Raw genomic sequence first — 20,151 nt, 5'->3', positions numbered from 1 at the left:
TGGGGGCCAAGCAGGAAGTTTCACCTCGGTTTCATTTAATGTCTTATATATATTATTACACTTAAATGAATGTTTTGAAATTACAATTATACCCATATATATATATTATTACACTTAAATGAATGTTTTGAAATTACAATTATACCCTTTCTTTAAGTATATGTAATTCCCTCCACGCCCACAACTTTTGATTACGACTAGTCGTACCTAGTTCGTCACAGGTTAGAAACAACTATGTTTTTTTCATGACACGTGTAAATAAAAAAAATATTATAATAGTGGTTAGTCGATTTCTTGGGAAGGTTCATGTATCCTTCCTTATATTTAGAAGAATAATATGTTTCTTAAAGAAGGTTGATGACGTTTATATTTTAAAAATATTTAAAATAGTCGGAATACATATGATGATCCGTGAAGAATGACTCATAAAAAAACACATTTTAATAAGTATTGCTGACGTTTATTTTTTTAAATATTTGAAAGAGTCGATCTCACGGGGATACGTAAAAAATGACTAATGAAAAAAATATATGATCTCAACTATTTAAACACATAATTCAATGGTTGAAATTTATCCTTAAGATAAGAATCTCTAAGATTGTGTTATGGGAGTACTTATAAATCTTGATACTTGGATTTTTTGTTTTGTGAAGACTTGTCGAAACCTGACCTTATTAAAATAACTATCTTAATATTATATAGTAAACGGTGGCATGTACAAACACACATGTATTATAAAAATTATTATTTATGTATAATATAATTTTTTTCAATTACTTTAAATAGATAATCTAATTTTATCATATTTATTATTATAATGAGAAAAGGTTTTTATAAGTGATCATAATAAAATTTGAGTGGCCACGAAGGATTCCACTTTTATAATTTAATTTACTATAATCAAGGTCTTTTTGATAAATTTAATTATAAAAAAACAAGAAAATTGTAACCCTAACGTTACTTAGTTTTCAAAATTATAAATGTAACATTTTTATTTTTTAATCTTTTATTTTATTTTTTTATAATGCACTGGGTAAGTGAGGGTGCACCTTTGTGGGTGGTTCCTAAGAAATTAATGTTCATGCTAGGTATCGAACTCATGACCTATGGGAATTAATCACTTATCAATCTAAAATTATCATTGAGCCAACCCCTCAGGGTTTTTTTACTATATATACTTCAAAACCCCTATAATCAATATTTTAAATGACAAATAAACCGTTTTGATACATGTGTGTTGGCATATGCCACCTTCTAGTTTAATATGGTATAAGAATTTTTTGTAATTTAAAATATTAAATAAGTTGATTTCATAGATAATATTTTCCAAAACCAATTAAGATGGTTATGGAGTTGTGGGATTGTTCAAATACTTTTTTTTTTAGGAAGATTAATAACAGTTTGGATAATATAAAAGTGGGACAAATTTTGGTGTGAACAATCACCTATTAGGCTTGGCTTTCTCTCATTATAATGGTAAAGATGTGTATATTAATGCATATTTATAAAAATAAAAAGATTTCTTATGTATGTAAAAATAAAAATTAAATAATTTTTATATTAATATACTAACATTACTAAATAGTTTATTTATATATACCATTGGTATATATGTATGCCATTATATTCTCACTTGAATTGAATTAAAATCCAACAGTTATATTTTATGAAAAATGATTTTATGACGACTCCCTCTGACATACACATCCCCCCATCACAGAGCCCTAGATCATTTGGCTCGGGATATGCAGAACCATAAATCTTTTTCTTGTGTATTCCGAGGTAAATGATTTACGGTTTTATGATGGGGGCGTTAGATTATCACGAATCATACTTTATCATTCGTAATTTTAAATATACAATCATCGGTGGACGTTACTTACAAATTATATAGCAAATATGCACAAACCCATCTAAGTGAACTTCAATCACCTTCCTAACTTTCCCACGACCACTAATAATTGAAGAATTACTAGCATTATTTGCAAATAAGTGGAGTTCACTACTTTTAATTTTGGGTTCCTTTTGTATGAAATTGCTTACAAAAGTCCCTCCCTCCCTCCCTCCCTCCCTCCCTCTGACATACTCCCCCATACTCTCTGTACAGTTGTGTATCCCGAGAAAAAAGATCTTTGGTTCTAGCACATGCCACATCGAGAGAGTATGGGGGAATATGTTAGAAAATCATTATTCTTTTTATAATCCCAATCGAGACCACAAAATCTAGAGGGCTGGGGTGCCATTTGGACCAACTTGGCAGTCTACATGCTGAAATGAGGAGCTCGGTACAATCACTACATGGTCAGACAATTCTTGTAGTTCATGAACGAGATGTGATGAAACCACCGCAATCTTCTTCCACAAGTTTTATTCCTTTTTCTTTGTTCATGACCGAGAAGAAATGGATACATGTTTGAAAACCATGATATCAATTCATGTCGATCGGTTCGAACCAGTTGGGGAGGGTTTCTCTCAGCTAAGTGAGAATCTGATCGGCCAGCTCATACTGAAGAAAAAAAAATCTCAAACTGCCGCTCTGTACTTGCCTACTTAGATCAGATCACAAAAATAATAATAAATAAAAAAAGATGAAAAAGACCATACGCATTAAATGAATATATCTCAGAAGCATAAGTTCTGTATAAATCACAATAAATACAATTAGAAAAGAGAGAATTACACATTACTATTTCTTATTTACATTTTATCATAAAACATACATGTTCTTTGATGGCCATGTAGTATACCTTTTGCAAACATGTCTCTCGACCTGTCCTCCAGCAACAAAAAAAAATTGTAAGTCGATGGTAGTTTAGATTCAAGTTTGACGGTGAGCTCGCGCAGTGAATCCAGCAAACCAAGCTACCCTCATAAGCTGCACCCCAAGTATCAACACCCACCATGACACCAATCCTCTAATGGTCTCCACAATCCAAATGGGTGCACCAATATCAGCACTCAACCTCAAACCCCTCATAAGCTGCAACACCCGATAAGCTTCATAAATGACCGGTGTTACTAGCCACACTGATGACTGCCAATGCCACACCAGCATCTCAGTCAACATCTGTATGGATAAAAGTAAAAGGTAGGGGCCCAGAAGCACTGCAAATGAGATGAAAGATAGTTGTGGTTGAAGAAAGCCTTTGTGAGAAGCGAAGAGCAACGTCAAGGGAATGACGAAGCCCATTACATTAGCAATTATATTCCAGATCCGGTAACTGAGAGGAGCCCGGCTTTTACAGGCTTGGATTGGGTTCTTTGGTCGAGCACAAGTATCGGCCATAAGGAGAAATAAAGTTGCACCAATGTTAAAAATACAATCGAGTCCTACCAAGGAAAGCAAGCCGGCTATGTTGGCACCAAGAAATACGGAGGACAAAGGTAACCATAATGTGGGTACCATTCCTGTAACAAGTAGCACGGAAGGACCCAAAAGCCACATAGGCCATTTAAGAGGCTGGGATGATTGCTTTTCTCCAACAGCATCCTCGGTACTAACTTGAGATTCAACCGTTTCTTCTGCATTCATGGATTCAAAAATGTTGCCACTATCCTTTAAGAAGCTTCCTTCACTTTCCTCGGTGGGAACGTATGTGAAGGGCGAAGGTTCCCAAGGGGTTAGTTTGGTGCAGCGAATAGGGGAGTGTTTGAGGTGAAGATGGGGAAAAGTGATTCCATGTAGGAGCCTTGGTGCTTTCCACGGTACAAGGCTTCTTAACTGGACCTGGGGAATAGCTGTAGTAACTACAGTTGGTGGCCATGATAGGGATGACATTGCCTGGTTCATTTGTTGACTAGTTGTTTTATCGTTATCTGAAATTAAAATCGAAACCTTGAGAAGTTTATTAGGGAAATTTTTATATGGCAGAAAAGAGTAAAAAAGGGAACCAATGCTCCAAATTGACAATAACAAGATATGATAGCCAAAATGCTACTTGATCCTTTTTCAAACAATCAAGTTCCCTTTGAGAAACTAAACAATGAATACAGATCCATTTACCATTATGGATCATCCTTTTGCATAGGTCAAACAATTGTGATGAACTCTAAAAATGAATCTTTTGCCACTACAAGCATGGATCTGGCCCCATTCCAACATTTAATTGGTCCCATCACCCATTTTATGTCCACCAAAAACCAACTGGCTTGGAAACTATTATCTCAGGTAGGGATGGCAATGGGTCGGGTTTTGTATTGTCTTCTTGTCGTTTTGAGGTAAGGGTATTCTGAAAATTTAACCCGAAACTGGCCCATTTAATAACCATGTCAAAACCTTAAAGCCAAACCTAGCCCCTTTATTTTATAGGAAACACGACACGGCCTGTGTAATCCATTTAATAAACATGTTGGGATGTGTCATATTTGGGTTGGCACATATATCTCGTGAAACACAACATGATTGTGACTCAAACACACACACAATTACAGCTGAACATAAACTTAACTACAACCCAAACATGATTATAACCCACATCTACCAACCTACCATTAACATAAGTATTGTAAAACATAAATCAAGTTTCACTGCACACACACACACACACAAAAAAAAAGCTATTAAATGTGTTTGTATACGGGTCAACACAACACGTTAGTGATACGATAACCAAACGTGTCAAAACAGGTTAGACAGGTTGACATCCCCAACCCAGACACGATTTGTTTAACAAACGTGTTAGATGGGTCAACACGATTAGGCTCAACCTAAACCCATCACGTGTTGTGTTCGAGTGTGTTTGCGGGTCGTGTTAAAATTACCACCCCTAATCTCATGCCCCTTGGTGTTCCTAAAACCTTCAACCTTAAAATGTAGGAAATCCAGTTTGTTTTAATTGCTAAATTGGCCTAAAATATATGAGAGGGGTCCAATCCTAGCTAGCCCGAGCCAACCAGCCCTTCCTGTTGGAGATCAGGACCAGCTACTGCAGCAAGGGTGCTATTCAGAATTGATCCTCCTCAATTCAAGAAGGATATTGAAAAAGAGCAAAAGGTGGTTCTCTGATTGCCAACCACCTCAATATCATTTCTACTTCAATTTCTTACAGTAGGCAAGCTGATGGTAGGTCTGGTCCAGCTTCTCCAGCAAGGGTGCTATCAAGAATTGATCCTCTTCAAATCAGGGAAGGATATTGAGAGACAGGAGAAGCCAAAAGATGGATCTGATTTTGTCAACCCCCTCAACACCATTTTGAAATCAATTTCTTACAATAGATGGGGCCAGAGCTCAGAGGCCCCCAAAGGTTTGTAAATTGGGTAACTTAATGGTAGGGGGATTTGGCAGCAGGATGGAAGTAACTGTAATGTTAGCACATATTATGATGTAGCAACCAAACATCTTTTTTCTTTTTTTGATAGGTATAGGGTTAGTGGTTGCAAAAAAAGTTGGGTTCAAGGGGGTTTGAACCTAGGACGTGGGAACAACACTCTACACGTCTTACCACTTAGCTAAGTTGGCACTTCACAACCAAACATCAGACAGTGGAAAGGAAGCAACTAACTAAAAATTTCAAAATAACTCATAGCTTTGACCAATAAGTATGGAGACTTTTTAACTTGGTCAGTCTAACCTGATAATCTGGGACATGAAATGAATTGCTTCATAGGACAATTAATGAGAAATACATAGTTCACAGACATGAAGCGAGGGGTTTCACTAGCCAAAGCCTTGAGTAGGCATTAGACAAATACTTAAAAGGTGGCATTTGGAAGCCCTAAAGAGAGCCAAACATTTTTTCATTGTATGGGTTAGAAGTTTCGCAATGGGCTGATTTTGTGTGATGATGATCTCTATGATGAGAAGATCATCCTCACCAAAAATCAGCCCATGCCGAAACTTCTAACCCCATCAAAAGTGGTTTAGAAAAATCGGACGGTCCACGATTCTTCAACTTGTAAACTGGATTAGAAGTTTCAGAATGAGCTGATTTTTGGTGAGGATGATCTCTTCACCATAGAGATCCTCACAAAAATCAGCCCATTCCTAAACTACTGACCCCTATTTTGAAAATTGTTTGGCACAATGTTTGGCTCTCTTTAGGGCCTCCAAACGCTTCCCATACTTAGGGTGGCAAAATGTACAAATAAATAACAAATTTCAAAATAAAAGAGAATATCAGGAAAATTATAAGAACAAGAAAGAATAACATGACAATAAATATTTTCACATTACAAAGCTTAATATCTAAATTCAATTTCCAAACTTCTCAAAATCAAATTAAAACTATAACATGACCATAATTTCATACTTCCAACTTTCCAATTTTTAATCCATCAAGCAAAAAAATCCACACTTGAAGAGTAACAACCCTCTCTAACTTGAAATAAAAAGAGAGAAAAAAGAACGAAAAAAAAAAAACACTCTCAAACTAGAAGAAGTGTAGTAGGTTTGGCATTAAGAGGGAAGAAACACAAAAATAAGGAAAAGAGAAGAAAAATCAAACATTATTGGAATTGCATAGTGTCGGGGGGGCTTTAGAGATTAGGGACAAAAGAAGGATCTTTATGTAAATTGAATGTTTTAAAAGGAACAATTTATAATTATAAGGCTGATTATGTAATGATGCTAGAAAAACATAGAGAAAAAAAGAAATACAACGCATCTTCATAAGGCATACGACTTAATCTAAGGGAGCCAAAAAGGCATGTGCCTCCACTAAGGAGTTCAGATTTTTTTTTTTCAATACAACTTTGAATAAGGCATCCTTAAAGTTTCAGGGAATTTTTTGAGAGCCCTGCCCGAGGCAAACCTAAAGATATATATACACGTTCAACGCCTTTGAAAACACTGATTTAGATCAGAGGGCAGAGATAGACGCAAGGTGTCTGAAATATTGACTCCAATAAGACTCATTCCACGACATATCATTAGCAGTTAGCATACTAAATGACATAACAATACCTAAATCAGCGTGTGCATAAGTAGATCGTATAATATATCTGCTATCAACCTAAGTAGAAATAAATTCAACCTACATATATTCCACATAGAACATCAATAAATAAATAAATAAATCCTAAAAGAAAACAGTTCTAAACTCTTTGAAAATCTTACACAAATAGAATACAAACCCCAATATTGTCCTCCATACCATTTGTTCATATTTTCACAACTTTGGCCTGTATATAACCGACATGTTACTGTCATGATTTTAAATCTCATCCAAGACCGAGACAACTTGTCCGATATGTTTTGGTATCGTCCACCAACGAGATGGATAGACAAGTCAAACGTATCGGACGAGATTTAAAACCATAGTTCATTTTTCTCATTGTTGAACGAGGCAACTCAAACGATATCGGAAAACACATCTGAGACGAGACATCAAAACAAGTTTTAAAACCATGGTTACTGTTTCAACCAAAACAATCTTGTTCTTAGCAACTATAGAACGAACTCAAGCTCACAAATACAAACTAAAAAACTGCTAACTCCTTAACAGAACAACACTGATGCCCTCTCTAACAAACCTTTAAAGGGCTCAACAAGAAGCAAAATTATCATCTGTAAATAGCACAATTATGGTAAAACCTTGTCTCTTTGATGAACAAAAACACAGAGAACCAAATGGGAGTGATTCCAAAGAATCAAATTTCCAACTTTTTTCCCCAATCAATCATTAGTTTCTCGTTCTTTATGATGTCTAATGAAAATGACGAAAATACTACCGATGATATTAGACTAAATCTCGGTAGAAGATTAGATTCTCCTCTCACTATGAAATATTAATTAATCAATCAAAAGTTTAAGGGAAAAAGTGATGAATCAGTAATAGAAAACAAGATATTAGGGCACAAAAAACAGAAGATTTGCATTATTCAGTAATTTAAAAACTGATAGAGAGGTAAATTAGAGGATGAAATCAACAATTACCTCTTCCAAAAAACCATTGCAAAATCGAATGTTGGATTGGATGCAAGTGCGACAGAAAAGTAAACGATCGATCTTTTTTATTTTATTTTTATTTGAGATACCCCAACGTTTTTGGTCTTCTAAAAGAGACTAATAAAAATGACCTAAATGCCCCCATCTTCAACTTCTAACCCAAGTTCCCAAACCCCTAGTTTTTTTTTCTCTAAAAAATTCGTCTTATTTCACGTCAACTTCTAGTCAAAAATCCTTAATTTTCTATTTTTTTTTAAAAAAATTACATTTTTCAATAGGTTAAATTGAGAGCTCCTATTGGCACCCCAACTTTACTTATTACAATCCACTTTCTTAAATGATTAATCAAATATTAATTAAAGATTAAAACACATCATTCAAACATTACAAAGCATTATAACACAACATTACGGTTCTTTCATTGATCGATTGAAAGAGAAGTTCTTTCCCACCGACTTCCCGTTAGCTTGAACCCGTATCTTGAGCTTTCTTCTTTTGCTTTTGGGGCCGGCTTCCCCGTTATATTCTATGAGTCAGGTATGATATTTTAAATCATGTTTCTTAATCATTGACTTATTTTTTATTTTAAGTGGGGTGTAATAAGTAAGACTTCCGTTGCCAATAACAGCTCTCTTAAAATATTTTATCATGTATTTTTAGGTTTAAAGATCGAAGGAGATCACAATCTTACAAGGGAAGATGATTGCTTGGGGAGGAAAATCAATGGCTTTTTTAAAATACAGGGTTTTCTTAATTTTGTCCAAAATATAGAGGATATGTTTAAATCACCAATTTATATTACAACTAGAAAGGAATGGAGCAGTGATGGATATCTTTTCTTCAAGATGTAGAAGATGTAGAGAGAAAGACGTGGTTTCAAAACTCGTTCGAACCAAGTGAGTCATCTCACCGTCGTTAATGAACAGGGTGTTCAATGTAAATCATCTTGCACGTTGTCTCATCAGTTGGATAAAGAGATAACTACTAAATCGTTAAAAAAGATAGCCGAAGTTTAATATAAAACAAATCATTTTTTTTTCTTTTCTTAATATTATTACCTTTGAGCTCCAATGAGACTAGCAATTTCAACGACTTGAGGTTTTCATTTATGAAAACTTGTTCTAAACAATGATCTTAACGCCTCCAAACACTCTTACCTTTGCGATGTATTGTCCAATGGAAGATTCACAATAACCCCATTAACATAGAATTCAAGCTGATAATGGAGATTAAAGATCTTGATGGTTCATTGCACATATCTCAAGGTATGAGAGGAAAATTGCATTTCCACCAGACAGGACTGGTTGTTGGTACGTTGGTCAACCAAGGGGTGTGGCCACACATTTATCGATCATTGATCCTAAAGAGAGAATCATTCAAAAGCTTCTCTTTGTGGATGGATCCACAGCTACACATAAGAAGATTATAAAACATTGAAAATTTGGTGGACTGCGTTGATATAGAAAAGTGAGCCTCCCTATCACTTTAATGGGTAAGAGTAGAGACACAAGGAGATAGTGATTAATGTGGCTGTAAAATTGGCCGGGCCATGAGAAGGGTTTGTGTGTGCACATGTGTGAAGCTATGGTAATGTGGCTGCATAAAAGTTGTAATCTTCTATCGTGTTAGTGAAGACTAATTTTTCTACCCTCTCTTAATGCAGTTCCAACAGATACACATGCTACCATAAACACAACATTAAACTTGAAGCACTGACTCAATAAATGAAATTGAAATAAAAGATGATAAAGTTATATAATCAAATTACCTTATTTTTTCATATCATGGAAATGAAATTAAAAAGAGTACACAAGAGAAGGAAGCGAAAAGTGCAGTAAAGAAATATAACTGAGGATTTGTCTCACATTATACAACAATTGGACTGAGATTCGAGCATCTCCGGTGATCTGTAGCACACAGAAGAAAAACAAGAGAGATAATGTTAGAGACAAAGTGCAAATCATCAAGTAATGTAACAATGCTACAATATCATTCTCTATAAAATATCAAGAAGAATGATGCACAATGTGATTATTGGTCCTGGTTTTCTGGTGTACTACTGCATGAAATTAAGGTTTTCTTCTTTGAAGACTGAGATGTAGTAGGTATCAATCTGCTTTCTACTGTAATTTTCTTTGTATGTTTCAAGGATGGCCCTCTAGACCTATTTAGGTTTTCATCTCTTCTTTGGGTTGCATGAAATCTTATAATTATAAAGAAAAAAAAGTCATGTTGGACGTTTTCTGTTCTCACATGACCATCTCCCATAAACGAATTTAGTTATTGTTTGTTCTATTTCACTTTTCATCTATACCTCGGGCCAAAGCTTCAGTCAAGGTATACGTATCTTCACTTTTTTTTTCTTACTATCTCCATCCATGGCATTTTCACCATCCCTCTCACACTTCAAGATCTCTTGACTTGCACCAAAGCGCTCTTCAACTGATACGGTCATCAGTCTTCTTTCTACATGTACAAACCACTACAAACAATTTTCTTTGTTTCCTATTGGAGCTATTTTTAGATTTCGTTAATGTTCTCATGTCTGGTTTGTGTTTCCTAGTCTTCACTTGTCCATTTCAACATCGTTGTCTCTCTCACACTCATTCTATCTATGGACATGTTTCTTGATTGGCCAACATTCAGCTCCCTAAAGCAAAGTTAATTATATCGCAACATCCTCAACAATAACTCCATCACTATGGGTAATTGAACTGAAATAACATAAACGAACACTTTGGGATATTTCCAGCCCATCAAGCTTAACTAGCGCCTCATTCCTAGAACTGCCCTAACAAAAGTTACATTGCATAAATTCTGGGGTCCAAAATATCCCATTGAAAAATGACATTAATTATTAAAAGTGAAAGATGGTTGTTTCATAAAGATGAGATTCAAGGGCTACTTGAGTTTGAAACCTATGTATCTCGGGCTCTCGGTGTTCTTTAGATTTCCTTTCTCTTCAATCCAGATTTTCCTCTTAATCCAAGGACTAGGAGTGATCATAATGTGAGTGGAACAAGGAGATCAAAGAAAAAGAAGGCAGTCATTGCATCAAAATCAAAATCAGTTCAAAGTATCAATTGTGAAAAATAAAAATAAAAAACTGCTTGATGGCCTGAAATTTCCAATTTTTCTGGACCTCATAATCAGGCCAAAAACTTTTTTATGGAAAATTCTGGTTCTGGTTTTGGCCAAGACTGGAACGAAATATCAACTCTGGAACATTCATTGTTTCATGATTGTTTGGATTGTCTCGGAGTGTTTCAGTTGAGATTGTTATGGTTTTTCGGCAAACATAAACATTGCATTAAAACTAAGATTTTAAACCTTGGTATCTATATGATGCCGAATAAAGTTTGAAAAGTTTTCTATGATTTTACATTCATATAGGTAGAGCATACAAGCTGGAGAATGTTGGCATGAAGGATGATGCCAACATCAAAGTTGCAAGGTTTTGAAAAACCTTCTAACAACGATTATTTAAAAGGCTGATGAATCTAGTTCATATCTTAATAATATGTCCAAGTCGTAACACGATATATGCATGCTTAACAAATTTAGATGGTCATACAAAACATTATAGAACACTTACAATTGGCCAAGGTTGGTTAGATCAAGATCAGGAGCAAGCTCTTGCACGATATCACTTGGGGGTTGGCCACATTCTTGCATTTTCTGCATGAGTTCAACAATTTTGGTGAAGTTACCAGGATCATTTTCATAAACTCCATTTAAATCTTTTATGAGCTCGTATTGGTGCTTGTAGCGATCATAATCGTCTTTGTTCAATCCAGATTTGTGCTCTTCCAGCCACTTGGGATATCTTTCTCCAATTTCTTTCATGGGTTCTTGAAGAATATCCCTGGACAAAAGTTGTTGCATCATGGTCTCCACGATAGACTCCATGTCCTACACAAAAGAAATAAAAAAATGCATTAATAATAGCCTTCAAAAGGTTGTGATAAGGAATATTTTATAATACAAAAGGACCTTGCATGAGAGAGACAGAGAGAGAGAGAGAGAGAGCAAGCTTCTAAAAGGAAAAAAAAAAAAGTGTTATCATAGCCAAAAAGGATGTTGTTAGAGATCTATTTGAATAGTGGCTACAATAGTACCTTGTGCAGTTCCTTGGCTTCTCAATGAAGAAAAACAGAGGCAATTGTAATAGCTTCAACTACATAAATCAATTGTAATTGGTAACACATTTTTCTCATATCCTTCCCCTCAAATAGTCAAAACCCTCTCATACATGTCCTTGGGACTATTTTCTTTCCCATACCTACCAAATTCGCTTTTTAAAGATTATTCCTTGTTTCTAAATAGTTCTCTATCATTGCCTTAAGTAAAAAAGATTCCCTTGACGATTGATCTACCTGGCATAAAACAAATTGGTTATATGATAAATTCATTTTGTCTTAACGTTTACTCGATCACCCTTTCCCACAGTTTCATGGTGTGATTCATCAGTTTAATACCCCAATAGTCGGTACAGCTCTGCTCCTACATTCTTATTTAAAGGTACGACAATGCTTTTTCTTCAGTCATCCAAAATCTTATTAGTCTCTAAAATATTATTCCATATCTTAGTTAGCAAGGACAATTCAAAACTTCTCATTCATTTTCATACTAACATTAGAATAATATCATCTGATCTTAAGGGCCTACTTGCTTTCATCTTTACTAGAGTTGTTTCCACTTTTGTACCATAATTCTATGGATGTATATGTGCACTCGGATCTTCCATGTATATCCTGCTAGCCCCAAGTCTCCTTGTTGGTCCTTTTTAGTAATTTCTGGAAGAAGAAAAAATCGACCTTTCCTTATTCTCTTCCTTATTCTCTTCATCTCTTACCAAGACTCTCATATTTGCTTTTAAAGAACCTAAGCAAATAAGCCCACATAGGAAAATAACACAAAGCTAAATCAAAGTAATTATCAATCTAACTTCCTCCGTATAGCACAAGGTTCCATCTAAATACAAAATCCTCGGAAAACAAACCTGTAAACTCGTTATAGAGTTCAAACCGTAAGAATAAAAGTGTGTTGACACTAATGATATCTTGCATTGATTATCCTTCCCGTTGAAGGTTCTTACATTTCTCTCTACCCGTATACCCCAAATACATTGCAGAGTTTAGAAGAAAAGACCTGGGATTGGGAATTCCAATTTTGGACTAAAGAGGTGATATATCATATAGTAGTCCACTAGATACATAAAAAATAACACAAAATTATAAAGGCTAACTTGCAATAGATTAGGTAATTAATAGTTTCACAGCTAGCTTTGCACGTTGAGCAATTGACTATGATGATCTTACAAGATATGAGATGGTCATTAAGATCTTATCTAGGGCGGTGATCCAATAAAGACACTTTAGAGGATATGTCATTACCATAGATAAAAGAAGCAGGAAAGCTAGAACATCTCAAAAGATTTAATTGTAGTGGAATGATCTAATTGAAAAGTAACATCACAACTCCTCTTCCACATGCATTTGACAAGGACTTCAGGGGAAATGGGAATGTTATAAATATATTGTCTGAGACAAGCTGTGGAATTCACCTCCCAATAATTGAAGTTTCTTATAAAACCAAGGTTGCAAGAGTTCTCATCATCTAAACACCAAAAAAATTTGAATTACTATATTTAAAAGAAATAGAATATAGATCGAGAAATTAAGTCATCAATTGAAAATATCACACCAACTTTCCCAATACCACCTTTTTACCTACTTCTAAACCAACATCTTGCTAAATTCTGACCCATTCTAAATACCTCTCCATACCCTACACCCAAATAACGAACTCCTATCTCCACTCCACAACCCAAATTCCTACTCCATATTCGACTTAGATTACTCTCTCTTTTTTTTCTTTTTTCTTCAATGGGTATAGGGTTAGTGTTTAGCAAATGAAGTTGGGTTCAAAGGAGTTTGAACATAGGACGTGGGAACAACACTCCACATGTCTTACCACTTGGCTAAGTTGAAATTTCAAATTTGTAAAATAAATAGCTTAGATTACTCTCATCCGAAAACAATTAGGTTCAACTCCAAATCTCCAAAGACACTTTCCTAACAAGACTTTGTTCATAAGCATTAAATTCCTAAAACCCAAACTACCAGCTTTCTTTGGTGAACAATTAGAGTTCCAATCTACTAAATACTATTTAGGGGTATCTTCCTTATCATTCCATTAGAAATCTCTAACAATATCTCAATCAACTTGACTACTAACTTCGGGATGGCAAAGATAAACATGAAATTAAAGGAGATGCTAGAGAAAAATTTGGACAATGATTGCTATACCGCCTCTTCTGATAAGAACCTAGTATTCACTACGAGTCTACTACCAACTCTCTCTACTGTTGCATTCAAGATTATCTTCAATCTGCAACAAGCTCCAAACAAAAGGCCAAGGTTACAAGATGGAAAACTACCCACCTCACAATCCAATTCTTTTGCTAAAGAATCAATGTTGGATTCCACTGTCACAACAAATACCTTGCTATCTGAGAGATTACCATGGAAATGAGATCTTAGCAAGAGATCAATTGTTGGATGGCAGACAATGAGTGTGTAATGACCTTAAAATGTTAAGGGAATTAATTACCCATGGTAGATGTCCCCTTCTTCAAGGTTTGGAGTTGAAATCGAACTTTCATTTATGCCTTGTGATTGTTGAAATACCTTCCATCTACTGAAAAACTGAGAGATTCTGATTGGGGTGAGAACACTCTCATAGACAAAGTGAGCCAACTAACAATATATGATTTCTAGTAACACAATGGTTCGTGGTGCCTTCATCAATGCAACTTGAATCAACGTGGGTCATTCAATCAATGGTTCACCTTTTGGATGGAACATAAAATAATATTATACAATAAGATACTAACCATTCCATATAAAGCTAATACTTCACCTATGAAAATAAGATTATAAATCCAATACGTTGAGCAAGTAGAATTATCACCGATAACATATGAATCACCAACTTGGGCAATCCAAGTTATTGAGGGTACAAAGATCATGACAACATTCTTAAGCACTACTATGCAAGGTTTCAAATATCATATCAATTGAATTTTTCGGTTAATGAATACCGTATTGGCCGATACATTCCAATGCATACCAACTTGGGAGTCAATTTTTGAATACAACATGGCTTCAAAACCCGCCCTCACCTGCTAATTACTACAAAACACTAATCTCACTCGCGGATCAAATAAAAAAGGGGATCTCCTCGACCTTCTATTCCTATATCTTTGCTTTCCATTTATCTGATGTACATATATTGCTATAATTATCTAAAAAAGACAATTCACAACTAAACCATAACGTGAATGGTAGAAATTTAGAAACAAATACAAAGTTCCAAGAACCCAACAAACCCTAATTGGAAATTTAAATATACCTGAGACCCAGCAAGCTCTTCAAACTGCTTAACCCAATCCTCCATCATTTCATCCTTCCCCAAACCATCTCCACCTACTTTTGCTTGGGCAGTTGTCGACTCTAAACCCCGAACCGCCTCTCGAGTCTGCTCCCTTAGCTTCTCGAGAGTCTCAGAAACATGATCTTCCTTCAAAGCCTTCTGTTTCCCTTTCTTCTTACTTCGCAAATCAGGCAAACCAACAACCAATCCTTGAACCCCAGAAGGCAAAGAAGGCTTCTCTTCTTTCTTGTCTCCACCATCTTCGCTCCTATTAAAACACAAAAAACGAGAAACCCAGAACTAAAATCAAACAGAAAAGATGTTGTAAAACAAAAGATTAAAGGAGAATCAAAAGTAAGGGTACCTATGTGAGGAAGTAGTGAGATTGAGATTATCGAAATCGTCCAAAGCGCCTGAAAAATTTTAAAGAGAATTTAGAACTCTGTTTACAGAAGAGAGAAAGAGATTCAAAAAGGGTTAGTTTTGGTTATCAAACTTACTGTCGAGAAGTTCGTCTAAATCGTCTGAGTGATCGGCCATGGATGCACCTCTCTCTTTCTCTCTCTTTGGGAGCAAAGGCAATAAAGCATACAGCTTCTTGTTTGTTGGATAGTTAATTGCGTTGGGTGACTCAGAGGTTTTGGCATAATGTTAAAGGCACTCCACGTATTAATAAGGACAGCCCACACTATAACCAAATTATTTTGTCGGGTTAAAGTTTCGGAATAGGCTGAATTTTCATGAGTTGGTTTTTTTGTGAGTATGATCTACTCACCATATAGGTCATCCTCGCCAAAAATCGGCTCATTTCGAAACTTGTAACATATATGAGACACAAAAAAAAATAAAAAAGTTTGTAATGGGATGCCCTGTATAATAATTGGGGGTTCCTTTAACATTACTCAAGGTTTAAAATGTCATCTAAGACAAAAATGAGTTGAGAGAGTCATCTATTTTGCATCTCATCTCGTTCATGGAATGAGACCAAGCTGTCTCGAACGAGATAAATCGTTTATTCAATTTATAATTATTTATTCATATATATATATATGATAAATTAGAAAATATTTAATCATAAAATCATATATTATTTATATAATAAATATTTAAATTAAAAAATATATATATATTTTAATTAAAGTATACAAAATCCCAATTGACTCATACGAGCTTTATTGACTCGATCGAGATTTTCAAAATATCATCCAAGTCATATCGTTCGTCTCACGATATTTTACACATCTGATATGCCTCGTCTATTTGTCTCGTTGATGGACAATACTCAAATGAGATTTAAAACCATGGAACTATTTCAATGTCATTGTTGAACAAGTGTGATATCCTTTACATTGACTCATTTGAAAATCACTATGAGTTGTCCCATATTTTGAAAATATCAAATGATTCAATTGAATTTGTATCAATCAACATTTTATTTTATGAAAAAGACTGAATTAACTTCGTTGGACACTGTGCTGACATGGCAGTGGGTAGAGAACCATATAATTTTTTTGTATATCTCGAGAAAAAAGAACTAGGTTATTTGGCCATTGCCACATCAGTGTAATGTTGAGTGCAATGTCCAATGAAGTTAATTTAGAACAATTCTTGTTTTGTTTCCCTAATATTTTGGTAATTTAGATTTTAATGTCTAATGAAAACGTGATGGTATCAACACTCCCAACTAGCTTCAAGGTAGGGCATAATAATGGGTTGAATTTTATCCGAAATCCAAATTTAGTGAGCTTTGTTTTTTAGAGTATATCCAAATTAAAAAAAATGAGTCAAATATGGGTTGATGTTCCTTGATCCGAGTCGGATACAGATCCATCCATATACCCATCTAGATATGAATGATATATTGTTTAAAATAAATTTATTCTTATGTTTTTCAAAATACCTTTCTTCTACTACATTAAAATAATATAAATTCTTATTAAATAAAAAAGAGTTATACTGGTAAAATATAATAGTATATCTATTAAAAATAATCTATAGTAAAAAAACATTGAACAACTCAAAATTATCTTACTTGACCGACCAAATCAAATAATTCGACTGGATCGGATCCGGATACAATTTTAGTGAAAGTAAAATGGTTTAGATATGATTCGAGTCAAATTCGGATCCAGATATGAATATGGATATACTTAGATCCGGCTCGAACTCGACCCATTTTAAGCTCTACTTTAAGGTGGAAACTAGACAAACCCCTAAAAAATTTCAAATCAATGCCATGTCTTGGTATCAAGTGGAAATGATTAAATTGCCATCATCTTCAATCCTTTTGTCAAAAATTTCTTATTTTTTCCAATGCCATGTCTTTCACCTCTATGGTAAGTTTTGTTTAAGAGTCATGATAAATGCACACGGTTGATGTGGCAAGGGCACAAAACCATATATGTTTTTTCTTTTTCTTTGGGACACACAAGAAATAATATTTATAATTATGTGCCCTTGCCACATCAACCGTGTACAAACCACTACATTTATCATTATTAATCTATTTAAGCCTCTTAAATATTGTCTTCAATCCATCATGTCAACATCCTTGGCCTCTTGCAAAATATCCTTTATTTTACTTCCCCAAATTTCATTCATTGTCAATCTCCCCAAGAGCCATATTCATTATAGGGGTTGAAGAAATTAAAGATATTGCATCTTTGAGGATAAAATGTGATAGCATTTCATTCATTTTATGTGCAAGTGCACATGTACCCGAAGGGTAATTCAAAATATTAATTAAAGAGTAGTTTTGAAGATATCATGGCAAAGAATATATATATATATATATATATATATATATATATATATATATATATATATATGTTATTTTGAAAACTAATCTACATGATTTTAAGAACATGCCATTACATTACAATTTTCATGATTTTTTTACCAGAGGACTCTGGTTATAGTCAGTTTAAATGTTAAAGTGGGAGCAATTTTGGAATCCAATTTTTGATCTCGAACCACTTCTATTTTACCTTCTCTCATTATAATATTAAAGATGAATAATTGAAATTGAGGATATTCACAATACCCTCGAAGGTGCCTCGACTATCATTTGTTTTTGTTGTAACAACTTACATACTAATCATGTCGGTATATCAAGCTAGGATCAACCTTATAATTGTTACATCCCATGTTACAAAGTAGACGATTGTTTGTACCATTGATCCAAGATATCTAGTCCATATTTTGGTGGATTTAGAGAATGAATCATTGGTGATTGGAAAATGATTATATCCAAGTACTCTAAAGATACTCAATCTAAAGGTTAGAAAAAAGTGTATCTCGAGGGAATCATGTTTTCCAAGAAGTACAAATCTATGATTCTTGAACTTGTCACGTCAGGTAGTCGATTGAGTTTGCCACATGGGATAGTCAGATTTTCACAACTCTAGAAAAACAGACGCTCAAATCAAATATGATGATTAAATCTTCAAAATTATGAATATGTTTGTATTCATTCGTCCTTTATCATAAACCTTTGAAAATTGGATGTATCATTCTCTACTTATAATTCATCATTACAAATAGACGAAGTGAATCACAATTGGCATTGAAAAACAGGCAAAGGAAAGAACAAAAAAAAAAGGGAAGGAGGAAGTCGAAAAAACAATAGTTTGAAGAAGGTTTTTCAAAGAGAACTCTTTAAAAGAGTATTTTGGTATAAAAAAAAAGTACATTGTATTGTACCAAATGACCAATGTTTTTATATTACTTTTAAAGTAGGCATTCTCCCCCTCCCCTTTTTAATTTTTTTTCCCCACTAATTCATGTTAGGGGTGTCAATGGATTGATTCCTAAGTTTTTTAAAATCGAAACCTTCATATATTTTCGATTCTAATTTTTGTCAGTTTCGATTTTTAAATCAGTGGAACTAGAATCACTAAAAATCATAGGTAACTCGTCTATTCCGGTTCAACGGTTCTTAATAAATGGATAAGTAAACAAATCTCAACGAACGTTAATATTTTATTTTTCATTACATACAAATATTTTTTAATCATAAAATATGACAAATATCATTTGTAAACTATTGCAAATAAATTTCTTTCAAGAATACAATACATCATCTATACAAGCATCATAACATGATTACAAATATATGAATTAGTTTTTATTTTTTTTCTTTCAAAAACTAAAATCTATCTTAATAGGATTCTATATAATAAGACACAACTTTAGGGCTTACTTTTGAGGGGGAACAAACTTCCATCTAATTAGGACAAACATCCTATTCAATTATAATTTTTGTGGGTCCATTTTATTACCTTTTCTCTTCACCTCTATGATTTTACTATATTTCATCTTTTACTTTTTTAAATTATTTTATTATTTTTCATCTCTTACTCTTTAATCTTAATATTTTTTTTAATAATACTCTCTAATTTTATTTCGTCCTTTACCTTCTTAATCTTAAAGAGGATGTTCGTGTGGGAAACTCCAGTAAACTTATAAGAAAGATGGACTTTTTAAATTAGAATACATAATTTATATGAAAAGATGAAATAATTTACATAATTTCTCTATATGTAAAAAGTACAAAAAATTCAATCATTTAGAGTATGGATTCGTAAAATCTATTGGTTCCGATTCTTATTCGGTTCGATTCCAATCGAATATTGAAAATAAGGATGCAAAATCAAGGTTTTCGATTTTGGTTCAATTAAATGGGTACCTATCAAAATAGTTTCCATGGGGTATTTTTAGGTCAAATGTCCTAAATAAATTTTTACAGTTTTAATGTTTTGCCTCCGACGAGTTAACTCGGTATTCGAGACGAGACGAAATACAAGGTTCTAGAATTATGAGAGGAATCC

At 34.0% G+C, this 20,151-nt stretch overlaps 2 protein-coding genes across 2 annotated transcripts; both read right to left on the bottom strand.

The window, feature by feature from the left end:
* Positions 1–2,587: 2,587 nt before the first annotated feature.
* On the bottom strand, positions 2,588–8,021 carry LOC147381968 (uncharacterized). The gene is made up of 2 exons (XM_086429725.1): positions 7,874–8,021; positions 2,588–3,816 (listed from the first exon to the last, which is right to left on the bottom strand). The coding sequence occupies exon 2, from the start codon at positions 3,788–3,790 to the stop codon at positions 2,819–2,821; it is 972 nt and encodes a 323-aa protein (XP_086285851.1). The 5' UTR covers positions 3,791–3,816; positions 7,874–8,021; the 3' UTR covers positions 2,588–2,818.
* A 1,589-nt stretch (positions 8,022–9,610) lies between these two features.
* On the bottom strand, positions 9,611–15,956 carry LOC147381967 (peroxisome biogenesis protein 19-2-like). Its single transcript, XM_086429728.1, has 5 exons — positions 15,823–15,956; positions 15,687–15,735; positions 15,302–15,590; positions 11,481–11,797; positions 9,611–9,792 (listed from the first exon to the last, which is right to left on the bottom strand). The coding sequence occupies exons 1-5, from the start codon at positions 15,860–15,862 to the stop codon at positions 9,747–9,749; spliced, it is 741 nt and encodes a 246-aa protein (XP_086285854.1). The 5' UTR covers positions 15,863–15,956; the 3' UTR covers positions 9,611–9,746.
* Between the last annotated feature and the right edge of the window lie 4,195 nt (positions 15,957–20,151).

The sequence above is a fragment of the Akebia trifoliata genome, unplaced genomic scaffold (assembly GCF_017979445.1).
Source record: "Akebia trifoliata isolate Shusen 1 unplaced genomic scaffold, ASM1797944v1 Contig00095_ERROPOS300000, whole genome shotgun sequence".
NCBI classification, from domain to species: Eukaryota; Viridiplantae; Streptophyta; class Magnoliopsida; order Ranunculales; family Lardizabalaceae; genus Akebia; species Akebia trifoliata.
Note: the sequence above shows the minus strand (reverse complement) of the source record. Positions and strands in the feature narration are given on the sequence as shown.

Excerpts from the sequence above, each read along its gene's own strand:
- LOC147381967 (XM_086429728.1), bottom strand. The coding sequence starts at position 15,862 with ATGGCCGATCACTCAGACGATTTAGACGAACTTCTCGACA. Across the intron at positions 11,798-15,301 it reads AAGAGCTTGCTGGGTCTCAG|GACATGGAGTCTATCGTGGA; the intron begins GTATATTTAAAT and ends TCTTTTGTGTAG. Across the intron at positions 9,793-11,480 it reads CTAACCAACCTTGGCCAATT|ATCACCGGAGATGCTCGAAT; the intron begins GTAAGTGTTCTA and ends TGTGTGCTACAG.
- LOC147381968 (XM_086429725.1), bottom strand. The coding sequence starts at position 3,790 with ATGAACCAGGCAATGTCATCCCTATCATGGCCACCAACTGTAGTTACT.